At 39.0% G+C, this 14,102-nt stretch overlaps 1 protein-coding gene across 3 annotated transcripts in view; it reads right to left on the bottom strand.

The window, feature by feature from the left end:
• Positions 1-14,102, bottom strand: part of PIK3C2A (phosphatidylinositol-4-phosphate 3-kinase catalytic subunit type 2 alpha) — a 123,906-nt gene that overhangs the window by 17,460 nt on the left and 92,344 nt on the right. For all 3 annotated transcript variants that reach the window (XM_089328080.1, XM_089328090.1, XM_089328086.1), the window contains 7 exons: positions 11,115-11,303; positions 10,560-10,653; positions 9,986-10,080; positions 9,109-9,289; positions 5,761-5,865; positions 3,546-3,638; positions 1,604-1,733 (listed from right to left, as the gene is read on the bottom strand). In XM_089328080.1, coding sequence (XP_089184206.1) covers positions 1,604-1,733; positions 3,546-3,638; positions 5,761-5,865; positions 9,109-9,289; positions 9,986-10,080; positions 10,560-10,653; positions 11,115-11,303 — 887 coding nt within the window. The remainder of the gene's footprint in view (positions 1-1,603; positions 1,734-3,545; positions 3,639-5,760; positions 5,866-9,108; positions 9,290-9,985; positions 10,081-10,559; positions 10,654-11,114; positions 11,304-14,102) is intronic.

Here is a 14,102-nt window from a genome sequence, read left to right as displayed (position 1 = left end):
CTTACTTTTTTTTTTTTTTTAAGATTTATTTATTTATTTGAAAGGCAGAGTTACAGAGAGGCAGAGGCAGAGAGAGGGAGAGAGGGAGAGAGAGAGAAAGAAAGAGAGAAAGATAGAGAGCGGTATTCCATCTGCTGGGTCACTCCCCAGTTGGCTGCAATGGCCAGAGCTGGGCAGATCTGAAGCCAGGAGCCAGGAGCTTCTTCACTTCCAGGTCTCCCACATGGGTGCAGGGGCCCAAAGACTTGGGCCATCATCTGCTGCTTTTCCAGGACATAGCAGAGAACTGGATCAGATGTGGAGCAGCCAGGACTTGAATGGGTAAAGATATGGGATGCTGGCACAGCAGGCAGCAGATTTATCCACTACACCACAGCACTGGCCCCACTCACTTTTTCTTTTAAAGACTGACTCACTTCTTTTTTTCTTTTTATTTTATAGATTTATTTGTTTTGAAAGGGAGAGTTAGAGAGAGTGAGAGACAGAGAGAGAAAGAGATCTTCCAACAGCTGGTTAATTCCCTAAATGGCCACAGTGGCAAGAACTGGGCCAGGCCAAAGCCAGGATTCAGAAGCTTCTTCCGGGTCTCCCACATTGTTGCAGGGACCCAAGAACTGGGCCACCTTCTGCTGCTTTCCCAGGTCATGAGCAGGGAGCTGGATCGGAAGTGGAGCTGCTGGGAATTGAACTGGCACCCATATAGGATGCCGGCATTGCAGGTGGCAGCTTAACCCACTACACCACAGCACCGGGACCCCCCTATACTTTCAAAATTATTTTTGTACAAGACAGTGCATTAGTGTCAAAATAAAAGACAAGGAAACAGATTTGTTCTGTACAAAGGACTCGAGGAAACCAAGTTTATCAAGGCCTCATAGTCTGGTAAAAGAGGACCGAAGACAGAGTGAACTCATTTGGCTCTTTTAGGCTATTTTGTAATTTATTTATTTTCATCTTATTTGGAAAGTAGAAACATAGACAGAAACAGACAGGAAGAAAGAGGTCTTTCATCAGCTGATTCATTTCCCATATGGCTACAGCAGCTGGGAATACACCTCGATGACTGAGTTCCCAGCTCCTACCTTACCTGGCCCAGCCTTGGCTGTTGTGGATGCAGGTGCAGGGGCCCAGGCACTTGGGCCCCTGCGCCCGGGTGGGAGACCTGGAAGAAGCTCCTGGCTTCCAATCGGCCCAGTTCCAGCTGTTGTGGCCATTTAGGGAGTAAACCAGCAGATGTAAGACTTTTCCCTCTGTCTCTCCCTCTCACTGTCTACAACTCTACCACTCAAATAAATAAATAAAATATTAAAAAAAAAAAAAGTAAATCAGTAGCTGGGATATGGCCTTACTTTTTAAGTTCAAAAGTCCAATCAGGTCAATTAACGGATAGATACCTACAAGGCGTTCATTAGGACTACCCACAGAGTTGTTTTTTAAAGAGACTTAATCATGAACAATTTAATCAACAAATAACACTAGATTAAAATAAGAAACGACAAAGACCACAGTATGTCTGCAATAGGACACTCAGGGCAGTTATATCCTGAGCTAAAGTCACAAAAAAGGCAAAAACCAAAAAAATCAAGAAAGCTCATAGACTTACCTCGATCTCTGCCAGTTGAGAGACATTTGAAAATTACCATCCTCAGATCTAATCCTTCTTTAAGCCAGATCTTATCCATAATCTTTATCATCTGTAAAGCTAACATATCTTGGCGAAGATCTTCACCAACCTTGAAATCAAGGAAAAAGGATGAAAGTTGCACCTTTTATAAAGACAACAGATTATACTGTAAAAGCTGAGGGTCAGAGGGAGGGGAATATTAAAAGAGTGAAGAACAAGATTAATAGAACTGTCTTTTTATCTAGAAAAAGTTAAAACTTTTTGTAAAGTTTAAAATGTTGAGGTCTAGGGTAGATAAATTCTGTTTGTTCAAAAAAAGGTCAACCTGGGGACCTGTGCTGTGGTATAGCGGATAAAGCCGCCGCCTGCAGTACCAGCATCCCATATGGGCACTGCTTTGAGTCCCGGCAGCTCCTCTTCCGATCCAGCTCTCTGCTATGACCTGGAAAGCAGTAGAAGATGGCCTTGGGCCCCTGCACCACGTGGGAGACCTGGAAGCTCCTGGATCCTGGCTTCAGATCAGCTCAACTCTGGCCATTGAGGCCAACTAGGGAGTGAACCAGCAGATGGAAGACCTCTCTTTCTCTGTCTGCGAACTCTTTCAAGTAAATAAATAAATCTATAACAAAAAAAAAAAAAAAAAAAAAAGGCAACCTGAGGGATCTTTATGATGATCTGTATTTTGATTGTGTGGACACACACCAATATTATGACTGTGATGTTGCCCAATAGTTATGTAACTTGTACCATTGGGAGAAATAAGGGTAGAGGTTATACTATACCATTGTGTAATTTCTTAGAATTGTCTATGAATCTACAGTTATCTCAAAATTAATGAGTTTATTTAAAAGAAATTAACCCTGGGGCAGGCATTGTGGCATAATGGGTAAAGCTGCCGCCTGTGACAATGGCATCCCATATAGGCACCAGTTCAAGTCCTGACTGCTCTACTTCCAATCCAGCTCTCTGCTAAAGCTCCTGGAGCAAAAGATGGTTCAGGTGCTTAGGCCCCTGCACCCACATGGGAGACCTGGAAGAAGCTCCAGCTTCTGGATTTGGTCTGGCCAGCCCTGGCCATTGTGGCCATTTGGGGAGTGAATCAGTGAATGGAAGATCTCCCCCCCCCCCCTTCTGTATATGTATGTATGTGTATGTGTCTCCCTCTCTAACTTTGCCTTTCAAATAAGTAAAATAAACCTTCAAAAGAAAAATTTAACCCTTCCATAATGAACTAATTCAGTTGGAAACTCTGTAAGTTTTCATTTTCTTCTTAAAACTGGGTGGAATATTTATGTATATATTTTGAGACTAGCCAAGAAAATTATGAAAAAGAATACAAGAGATTTGCATATAAAATTTCTATACTTAAAAGAGATGGTACTGTTTTAGAAAAAGGCACTTACATTACAAAAATAAAATATAGAGTCCAAACCAAATCTAGTATGGGAACTTGGTTATATATATCAAAGGTGGTTCAACAGAAATTATCTTTATGAACTTCCCGTTATCCAAACTCACTGAATTAAACTAAAACGTTCCACTCTTCCTACAAAATATACAAATTATGATCATAACATACAGAACCTGACAGATAATAGACTGCCCTTGTAGTACTCTAGTACTGTTGCTCCCTACAGGTAATTTTATGTTCCAAAATGCAGTGCCACTGCTCATGATTTTGCCATTTTGTACTACACAACTCAAGGGGTGATATTCACATCAAGGTCTGTGTGAAAGGCACTGTACGCAGTTATAATATGCTCTGGAGCAGGGGCATACACAGCAACATTAATTTTTCATGTAATTATCTAATTTCATTAAACATTAAATAAACAGTAATTTTATAATTTTGGAAAGGAATTTTATCAAAGAGTTTTTGCATTACCATTTTTGAAAAAATAAGCTAAAATATTTTGCTCACCTTAAACATGACATTGATTTCTTCCCCCATAGGATCAGCATTCACCATCGTGACTTTTAAGGGCACAGCATTAGAACTGAAGAAGGAACATGACTACAAATGCAACAGGTTAAACATCAGAAATATAAACTGGAATAAAAATGGGCTTAGGTTTTTCTGTTATAGGTATTTCTTTAATGTATCCATTCCTCTGAGTTATAACAAATGAAATCATAGACAGGAATTGATTTCTAGATGTAGCAGATAATACGTATATAAAGGTACTTTTTGAACATGAGTAAAACATCATCTCTCAAGGCAGAGAAGTGAAACTTAAAAAACCTAAGACAAAAATTTTTAAAGTTTGACTTTTGAGTGCCTTAATTCCTTAAGAGAACCCGAAGTCTTGTGATATGCCTTCCTCTAAATCACTATTATCATCGCTTTAAGTAGCACTTTAACCTCAGAATTAGCTCTAAAGGCATCCTGGTCTCATTGAAAATCCCTTGAGAGCATTTCAGGTGTGGAAAGCCAAGATAACTGTGGCAAAAAATAATCTACATGAAGGATCTCTGTGAGTGAGACCCCAGCAGAAAGAAGTGGCCATAAAAGAAGGATGTATTCACTGAAGGGAAGGGAAAACCTCCACTTTTCTTATGGCCTTGTCTAAATACTGAAGGAGTTTGTGGATTCAAAAGGCTAACATAACCTAGGCAGCCCATGTTAAGAGCCTTGGTTGGTCACTGATGTCATTAATTGTTAAATTAATAACAGGAGTTACTGTGCTCTAACTTCCCATGCAGGACCTCTGTCCTCAATGAGTCGTATATAAGAGTTAACTATAAAACTTCTTTTTTTTTTTTTTAATTTTTTATTTATTTTTTTGACAGGCAGAGTGGACAGTGAGAGAGAGAGACAGAGAGAAAGGTCTTCCTTTGCCATTGGTTCACCCTCCAATGGCCGCCACAGCCGGCACACCACGCCGATGCAATGGCAGGAGCCAGGTATTTATCCTAGTCTCCCATGGAGTGCAGGGCCCAAGTACTTGGGCCATCCTCCACTGCACTCCCGGGCCACAGCAGAGAGCTGGCCTGGAAGAGGGGCAACCGGGACAGAATCCGGCGTCCCGACCGGGACTAGAACCCGGTGTGCCGGCGCCGCTAGGCGGAGGATTAGCCTAGTGAACCGCGGCGCCAGCCTATAAACTTGTTCTTAAACAGTTTGTGTGTGTGTGTGTGTGTGTGTGTGTGCGCGCGCACAAGCTGTTAAAATCTTTACTCATTATAAAATTGGTCTTCTGTGTATAAAGTTAATTGAAAATGAATCTAAATGGAGAATGGGACTGGGAAGGGGAGAGGGAAGAGGAGAGGTGGAAGTGTGGATGGGAGGGCAGGTATAGTGGGAAGAATCACTATATCCCTAAAGTTGTACTTGTGGAATTTGCATTCCTTAAATAAAAGGTTTCTTTGGAAAAATATAAGAAAAATAAAATAAAATAAAGTAAAATACATCATTAGTCACTAAATAAATAAATCACTATGATCTGGATGAGATCTTCATTCTCCTATTTTTAGTATTACTGTAATTACTAGCCAAATATTTCCAAAGGCTTTAATAATTTCATTAGCACAAATTAAATCTTATTTTAAAATAAAATCAACTAAGGGCTGGCAATGTGGTACAGGGGGTTAAGTATCCCACATTGGAATACTAGTTGGAGTCCCGGCTGCTCCACTAATCCAGCTTCCTGTTGCTGCATATGGGAAGGTAGAAGATGACCCAAGCACTTTGGCCCCTACCATCCACATGGGAGACTAGGATGGAGTCTCTGGCTTGTGGCTTTGGTTTGGCCCAGACGTGGCTGTTGCAACCATTTGGGGAGTGAACCAGCAGATGGAAGACATCTCTCTCTCTCTCTCTCTCTGTTGCTCTGCCTTTCAAATAAATAAATATTTTTAAAAAAATGAAAACAACTAAAAAGCTAATTTAAGGCAATAATACCAATTTAATGAAATAAACAGAACCCAAGGTACATAATTTTAAACTTTCTTTTTTTTTAGGAATGGTGATTAGGTAAAAGTATGCTGAGATATATATGGATCCTACTCACAAACATGCATACTTATAATCAAACTGTGTAGGTTTTCTCCTCATTTGCTTTAAATAAATCTGCCCACTGGCCTTTTTCCTATGTATTATTTTGAAATCTAATATGAATTTTTAAGTATTTTGTTACCTTAATATTTAATTCTTTTGCGACTAGACTTGGTTTGAGAGGGAGACGACATTTATTTCTCAGAAAAAAAGACTGTACTCGTTCCATACTCCTTTGGAGGACAACCTGTGTAAAGAGGTTGATATTGTAAGCATTTAACAAAGATCTGTTTTTAAGATAAGAAACTATGCTGTGAACACAATTTACATATCACTGTCAAGTGGCCAAAAAAAGTTTTTACTAAAGAGAAATAATTTTTACCTCAAAAATAAAATCTGAATAGGCAAAGACTGTAAACATAAGGGAAAAGTATGTATGCCCAACCAACATATATGAATATGTTAACTCTCACTAATAGTTAAAGAAACAGGAATTAAAAATAAGATGCAAGTTTTCATTAGGTCTGATGATATGAAATAATTTCATAATCTGAAAGGAGAGAGGTGTACACATAGTTTTTGGTAGAGCAATCTAACAAATTATCATTAAAATGTATGTAGCTCTTGAAACAGCTATTTAATCTATAGAAACATCTTATAAAAATACTAACAAAGAAGTAAAAACTTACATACTAATGTTCATAACAGCTCTGTTTGGGAAAGGAAAAATGTATAAACAACCTACTTGGATATAATGGTTCATAATTTATTCTATAATCCCTGGTAATATTATATATTTATTAAGATATATGAATATATTTGCTGATACAATTTCTCCAAGACAAAGTAAAAAAAGAGTAATGTGCAAAAAGAAAGTATAGTTGTTTATGGTCCAAATGCTCTCACCCATGTGAGAGAACTGAATGGAGTTCTAGGCTCCTGGCTTTGGCCTAGCCTAGCCCTAGTTATTGTGGTCACTTGGGGAGTGAACTAGCAGATGGGAGATCTCTTTGCCTTTCAAACAAACAAATAAATCTTTTTAAAAATTGCAGTTATTTTCTGAACTTATTTATAGGTTAAATACAATTCTTATCAAAATTCCAATTGCCTTTTTGCTTAACTGAACACAGATTTTAGTCTTATGGAATTACAAGTGACCTCCAATAGTTAAAGCAATCTTGAAAAAAAATGAGGTTGGAAAACTCATTTTCTGATTTCAAAACTTAATATAAAACCATAATAATCAAAATAGGATGGCATAAGCATATTCATATTGATGAACGGAATTTAGAGTCCAGAAATAAACTCTTATGTGTGTGTGTGTGTACACATTTCCAACTGGTGCTGAGACAACTGGTTAGCCACATGGAGAATAATGGCATTGGACCCTCAACCTCACACCATATATGAGAATTAACTCAAAATGGATCAGAGACTAAGTAAAACTTATGACAAAAACATAGCTGTATATCTTTGTTAACACCGAATTTTATATTGTACTCATGAATATGATACCAAAAGAAAAAATACATTAATATTTAATTAAAATGTATAATTTTGTGCATCAAAGGACATGATTAAGGAAACAGACAATCTATGGGACAGGAAAAAAAAACATTTGCATAGTATATCTGAAAAGGGCCTAGTTTCCAGAATATATGAAGAACTCTCACAACACAACAAAAACATAACCCAATTTAAAATTGGGCGGGCCGGCACTGCAGCTCACTAGGCTAATCCTCCACCTGCGGCGCCGGCACACCAGGTTCTAGTCCCGGTTGGGGCGCCGGATTCTGTCCCGGTTGCTCCTCTTCCAGTTCAGCTCTCTGCTGTGGCCAGGGAGTGCAGTGGAGGATGGCCCAGGTGCTTGGGCCCTGCACCTGCATGGGAGATGAGGAGGAAACACCTGGCTCCTGGCTTCGAATCAATGCAGCGCGCCGGCCATAGCGGCCATTTGGGGGGTGAACCAACGGAAAAGGAAGACCTTTCTCTCTGTCTCTCTCTCACTGTCTAACTCTGCCTGTCAAAAATAAAATAAAATAAAATTGGGCAAAAGATTTTATAGACATTTCTCCAAAAAAGATATATAAAAAGTCAACAAATAAATTAAAATGTGCTCAACGTTATCAGTCATTAAGGAAATGTAAATCAAAACAACAATGAGATATCACTTCTTACCCACTAGAATAACAATTAAAAATCAGAAAATAACAAATTTTGATGAAGATACAGAGAAATTGAGCCTCATATATTGCTGGTAGCAATGCAAAATTATATTCAATGGTTCTTTTTAAAATAAGCATATAATTACCATATGCTTCAGCAACTCTATTCATAGGTAAAGTGAAAAGAGGTATTCAAGCAAAAAACTGTACATGAATACTCATAACAGCATTACTCATAATAGCCACAACATAGAAACACCCAAATGCCCATCCACTGGATGAATATACAAAATATGGTATTTACATAAAATGGAATATTATTTAGCCATAAAGTGGCATAAAGTACTGAAACATGTTAGAACACAGATAAACTCTAGAAATATACTAAGTAAAAAAACCACAATTTTACATCAACAATAACAACTACATGTGTATGGGTGGGTGTGTTTGTATTATGTAATTCTGTTTCTGTAAAAGTAAAAGAAAACCTTAAAAATTTGTCTGTATACTTAAGTGTATGTGTGTATATATATATATATATATATATATATATATATATCTGTAAAGTCATATAAAATGACCAGGAAGGACATACAACAAAATATGAACAACAGATATCCACAGGGAGAAACTAGAAAAGTGAATTAGAACTAGTAAAGTGTTTATTTTTAATTCCATGAAATTCATTATCTGGATTTTTAAAAATTGATTTTATTTATTTGAAAGATAGAGCTACAGAGAGAGGTAGAGACAGAGAAGAGAGGTCTTCCATCCATTGGTTCAACCCTGAGATGGCTGGAACAGCTGGAGCTGTGCCAATCCGAAGCCAGGAGCTTTCTCTGGGTCTCCCACGTGGGTTCAGGGGCCCAAAGACTTGGGCCATCTTCTAATGCCTTCCCAGGCCATTACAGAGAGCTGGATAGGAAGTGGAGCAGCCAGGACTAGAACCGGTATCCATATGGGATGCCGGCGCCCCAGGTTAGGGCTTTAACCCGCTGCACCACAGTGTCGGCCCCTATTATTTGGATTTTTAAAAAATAAGTATCAACTAGTATTTTCATAACTGCAAAAAATTTAGAAACAAAACAAAAAGAAACTCTGGAAAACAATTTTGATCAGAAATTAATTAATAAGAATGGGAATTAAAAAGTACTGATCTTCTGAGTTAGGGTATGGTTTCTTTTCCCACATTCGTCAAACAAGCTCTGAATTCTATCCACTCAAAACAGCACCAGTGTAGTTAGAATTCTGTAACAACTTAATTTGTCAGCATCTCAAAGATTTTTAACAACAAAACATTTATGTTCTCTTTTATGGGCACATACCTGTCTAGCTGATCCACTAGCTTGCCTTACTTTTTCTGCTACTCCTCCTAAAAGCTGAACAAGTTTGGTCTGCTTATAAAGTTCTTCTCTGAGTCCTTTTCCTCCTACTGAGAGGAGAGCACCCAAAACATGTTCATATCGGGCACCAAACTGTGCATCATGCAGAGCATCCTTGAGAAGCCTAACAAAGCAAAAATATTTATGTCAGCTGCTTCCGAGAACTGAATGAACTTTGCTCACAAATCATTCAAACAAAGTCAATTTTTGATATCCAAAGACTTATTTTAAGCTATGTAAGCAAATTAAAACTCATTACTATAGAGCTGTAATATGCTAAGTATTTTATAGCACACAATTTTGTTATTTTTGCTTTTGTTTTTAAATTTAGCTCCTTCAAAATAATGTAGACAACAAAACATTCAATATCTACAGTAAGTATTCTGGGCATACCTTTTAGAAATTAAAATTGTTTAGATTGATTTTATTTATTTGAAAGACAGAGTGAGGTGGGGAAGAAGGGAGGGAGAGAGAGAGATCTTCCATCTGTTATTTCACTCTCCAAATGACCACAATGGCTGGGGCTAGGCCAGAAGGAAGTCAGGGACCAGAAACACCGTCCAGCTCTCCCATATGTTTGACAGGTACCTTAAGTACTTGAGCCATCGTCTGCTGCTTTCCCAGGCACACTAGGAGGGAACTGGATCAGAAGTGGAGCAGCCAGGACTTGAACCATGCTCAGATATGGGATGCTGGTGTCACAAGTGGCAGCTTAAACTGCCACATCACAACGGCAGCCCTACCTGTCAGGCCTACAGATACACTGTCTCTAGAAACACTAGTAATGGAAAAAAAGTACTTAATAAAATTTAAATCTTACCAATATAAATTATGTGCTATCTGGATATTTCCCAATGCTCTGGACAGAAGGAAGTGCAATAATGTACTATTCAAATAAATTTCGTATTTCAAAGCCTACATGTAAAAGAAAATAAGAATTACTAGTTGTCAAACCCATAATAAATTGCTTGGATACAATGATCAAAAAAGAAACTATATAAAGCAAGTTTTACTCAATGTTAAAAGATGACACATAAAATGAAACATGAATTAAATTAGGTCAAATGAAGGAAACAAAGCACAAGACAAACAGTAACAACATTCATAAGCCATGGTTCACTGGCCAGTGAACTAAAATCGAAAGCTGAAGTCTTTTCCAAGACACCAAAATGTCTGAGAATTTAAAATATAGGTAAATATATAATATTCAAATAGGGCAGATAACAGTAGTAGAAAAAACTCACATTAAATCTACATGCAACCCCCCCCCACAACACTGCCACACTATGACACTACTTTCAATCAAAAAAAAGGGGGGAGGGATCCCTTAACAAATTTCCTACTCATAAAATTGAAAGGAGATTGAGGTGAGAGGTAACCTAGCAAAAACTCACTTGCACAAACTGAGGAAGAAGATCTGTTAGTTCATCATCACTAATAGCCTCAATCCAGGTCACAGCTAGTGATCTCACTTCCTGATCAGCAAATCTAGAACAGCACAAAATCAAGATATAACAGTGATTTCTCCTTTAATGGAGCTATATTTTCTGAAAACAATATCAATCTATTCCTTACAAAGAATATTCAAATAACTCCATATTCAAAAGCAGTATGTTTCTCTATTCAAGAAAAAAATTACAATGCTATACAGATTCAGTCTCGGAATCATCTAGAAACCTTAAATCATGAAAATTAATTTTGGTTCCATCATGATAATGTAATAACTTATTCAAAATTTATAACCTAACCTTTTTTTTAGGTTGGTTTTAAATGACATGTAATGTTTTTTCTGATAATTTCAATGCAAAAGCTAGCTGTATAAATACTTGTGCACTGAAACATTTATACTGTATTGAACTGCTCATGATAAAAGAAAATGGAAGTATGCTCTTGCAATGTAATAATTTACACTGACAACAGCAGAATACAAATACATACATCTGACTTACTTTGAATCAAGAAGCTCCAGTGCAGTCAGAGGGTACAATGGAGGCCACTGGTGAAGCAATGAGTAGGTTTTGGCAAGATTAACCCATTTCCAGTTTGGGGCACTTGCTAGTATTTTAGGAAGACAATTTGGGTATTTGAGGCAGTAATAACGTTTCTCCCACAAAAAGGCTTTATCTTCTTTAGAAAGTCTGCATACATAATAGAATTAAATTATCTCTCAGTGATATCATAATGACAGAGTTATAATCTCAATGATTAAATATACAAAGAAGAAATGTATTCATTTGGGACAGCCACTTAGTAAAATCATTAATACTAATTTGGAATAGAAAAATGCATTGTACAGCAAGTACCACTAATTTACCCTAATTTGAGGATGGAAAGAAATCATTCTGCCTTGATAAAAGAGCCTTAGTTATGAAAATGAAGGATAATTTAGTACAATAAAAATTTATTGAGCTATAAACTAGATGCAAGGAACCAGAAATGAGATTTGAATAAGTAGATCTCACACTAAGAAACAGCAAGAATTTCATCCGGAGTTCATACAAGTAAAATCAAATGCCACACAAAAAAAATGCTACTATAAAATTTTAGTAGATGAATGTGCAGTTAAATCGAAGAGTATTCAAACTGAAAAATACAAATTTTGGAGATTCTAATTGCTTTTAAGCTTAAGGATGGGAGCTAGTGTTGTGGCATACTGGGTAAAGCCACCGTCTGCAACACAAGCATTCCACATGGGTACTGGTTTGAGTTCTGGCTACTCCACTTCTGTTCCAGCTCCCTGTTAAAAGCCTAGGAAAAGCAGTGGCAGGTGGTCCAAGCACTTGGGCCCCTGCCTTCTCATGGGAAACGTGAAAGACGACCCTGGCTCCTGGTTTCAGTCTGGCACAGCCCCTGCTTATGTGGCCATCTGGGAAGTGAACCAGTGAAGGGGAGATCTCTCTCTGTCTTCCTCTCTAACTCTGACTTTCAAAGAATTAAATAAATCTTTAAAAAAATTATTTATTGCAGCTCCAAATGGTTGCATTGGCTGGAGGTGGGTTGGTCTAAAGCCAGGAGCCAGGAGATTCTTTCGGGTCTCCCATGTGGGTGCAGGGGCCCAGGATCTTGGGCCATCCTCCAAGTCTTTCCCAGGTACATTAGCAGGGAGCCAGATTGGAAGTAAAGCAGCTGGGAAAGCTTAAAGATAAATGTTTACATGAATGAAATATTTCATTATTCTACCACCCATCTATCCATCCATTCTGTATACATAATACACACTGAAAAGTATTCATTCCATGTAAAGTGTTAAAAAAAAGTTTAATTTTGCACAAGGTACACAGTGAGTCCTCTAACTCCCCTTCTCCAAGGCAACAAACTAAGCTGTGTATTCTTTCAGAGAAGAAGCCTATGTAGTGTGGGGAGCAACTCGACTAGACTAAGTTACTGGAATTAAGACTTATTCTATGCATCTGCTCTCCCACAATATGGTGCTGGGAGAGGAGTAAACAGCTTCTACGCAGCTGCCTCCAGTTCGACCAATAAACTGCAGGAGCTGCTCCTGATTGGAGGAGAGCAGTGTGCTTGGCGTGTGGGTAGCAGAGTTGGGATTGGTGGAAGAGGACTATAAAGGAGGAGAGAGACAACATGCACCGGGAACATCTAAGGGGAACATCCGGATAACATCTGAGCAGCCCCAGAGAGAGCCGGCCGGTGGTGTGCCGCTCCCCCGCGGAAATGGGGAAAGTGGCAGGGGGAGCCACCCCTCCACGGAGGTGGAAGGTCGGCAGCCAACCCGGGAAGGACCAGCAGCAAACCCGGGAAGGGCCGAGCAGACAAAAGAACAGTGCAGGGTCCTGTGTCGTTCCTCCGCAAAGAGGGGGAGCGACAATGTAGGAGTGTAAGCAGATTTTTTTTTTTTCCTTTATGCTAAAGATAACACGCTAAGTCACTATTCTGCTCCTTACATTCTTCATTTAATATATCTTATATATTAGTACATATAGCTATAACCTCATTCTTACTAGTTACATTGTTTGCCACTGGATAAATGTACTATAATTTAACACATTGTGATGGATTGCAACTTACATTCTTGTTTCCAGAGGCGAATATAAAGGGTTTTTTTCTGTGGTATGAGAAGTGGCATTGCTGGATAAACTATAGCTTTTACAGGTTTTTGCCTCCAAAAGAGCTGTAGCTTTTACAATTCTATGAATACATAATTTCCTTTAAAAAAATCTTTTATTCAAAAGGGGAGGGAGGGAGGGAGGGAGGGAGAGAGAGAGAGAGAGAGAGAGAGAGAGAGAATCTCCCCTCTGTTGATTCACTTCACAGACACTGCCAACATCAGGGTACTAGTTCATGTCCCAGCTACTCCACTTCCAATCCAGCTCTCTGTGATGGCCTGGGAAAGCAGTAGATGAAGACAGGAGCCAGGAACCCAGTCCAAGTCTCCCATGTGGATGGCAGGGACCCAACTACTCGAGCTATCACCTGCTGTCCTCCAGGGTGTGCATGAGCAGGAAGCTGGAATTGGGAGTGATAGCAGGACATGAACCCAGGCAGTTAGATATGGCAGGTGGGCACACCAAAAGGTGCTGTACCAAACACTGCCCCGGGCATGGGTGTTGTGGCTCTTTCAGGGGTGGATATTATGGCATAGGTTAAGCTGCTGCCTGAGATGGCTATACCACATATCAGAGTACTGTTTCCAATTTCATTTACTCCACTTCCAATCCAGCTCTCTTAGTAGAGAGCTGCCTGGGAAGCAGAAGATGATGGCTCAAGTGCTGGAGTCCCTGCCACCCACATGGGGAATCCTGATAGAGTTCTTGGCTTCTGCTTCAATCTGACCCAGCCCCAGCTGTCAGGGCCACTTGGGGAGTGAAGCAATGGATAGAATTGTGCTTTGTGCTTGATTGGGCGCTCCTTCTCTCTCATTTCCTTCCTCCCACTCCCCCCCCCCTCACTTTCTGTCACTTTGCCTTTCAAATTGG

This window comes from Oryctolagus cuniculus, chromosome 1, assembly GCF_051225735.1.
Source record: "Oryctolagus cuniculus isolate XC-2025 breed Fujian yellow rabbit chromosome 1, ASM5122573v1, whole genome shotgun sequence".
Taxonomy (NCBI): Eukaryota; Metazoa; Chordata; class Mammalia; order Lagomorpha; family Leporidae; genus Oryctolagus; species Oryctolagus cuniculus.
Note: the sequence above shows the minus strand (reverse complement) of the source record. Positions and strands in the feature narration are given on the sequence as shown.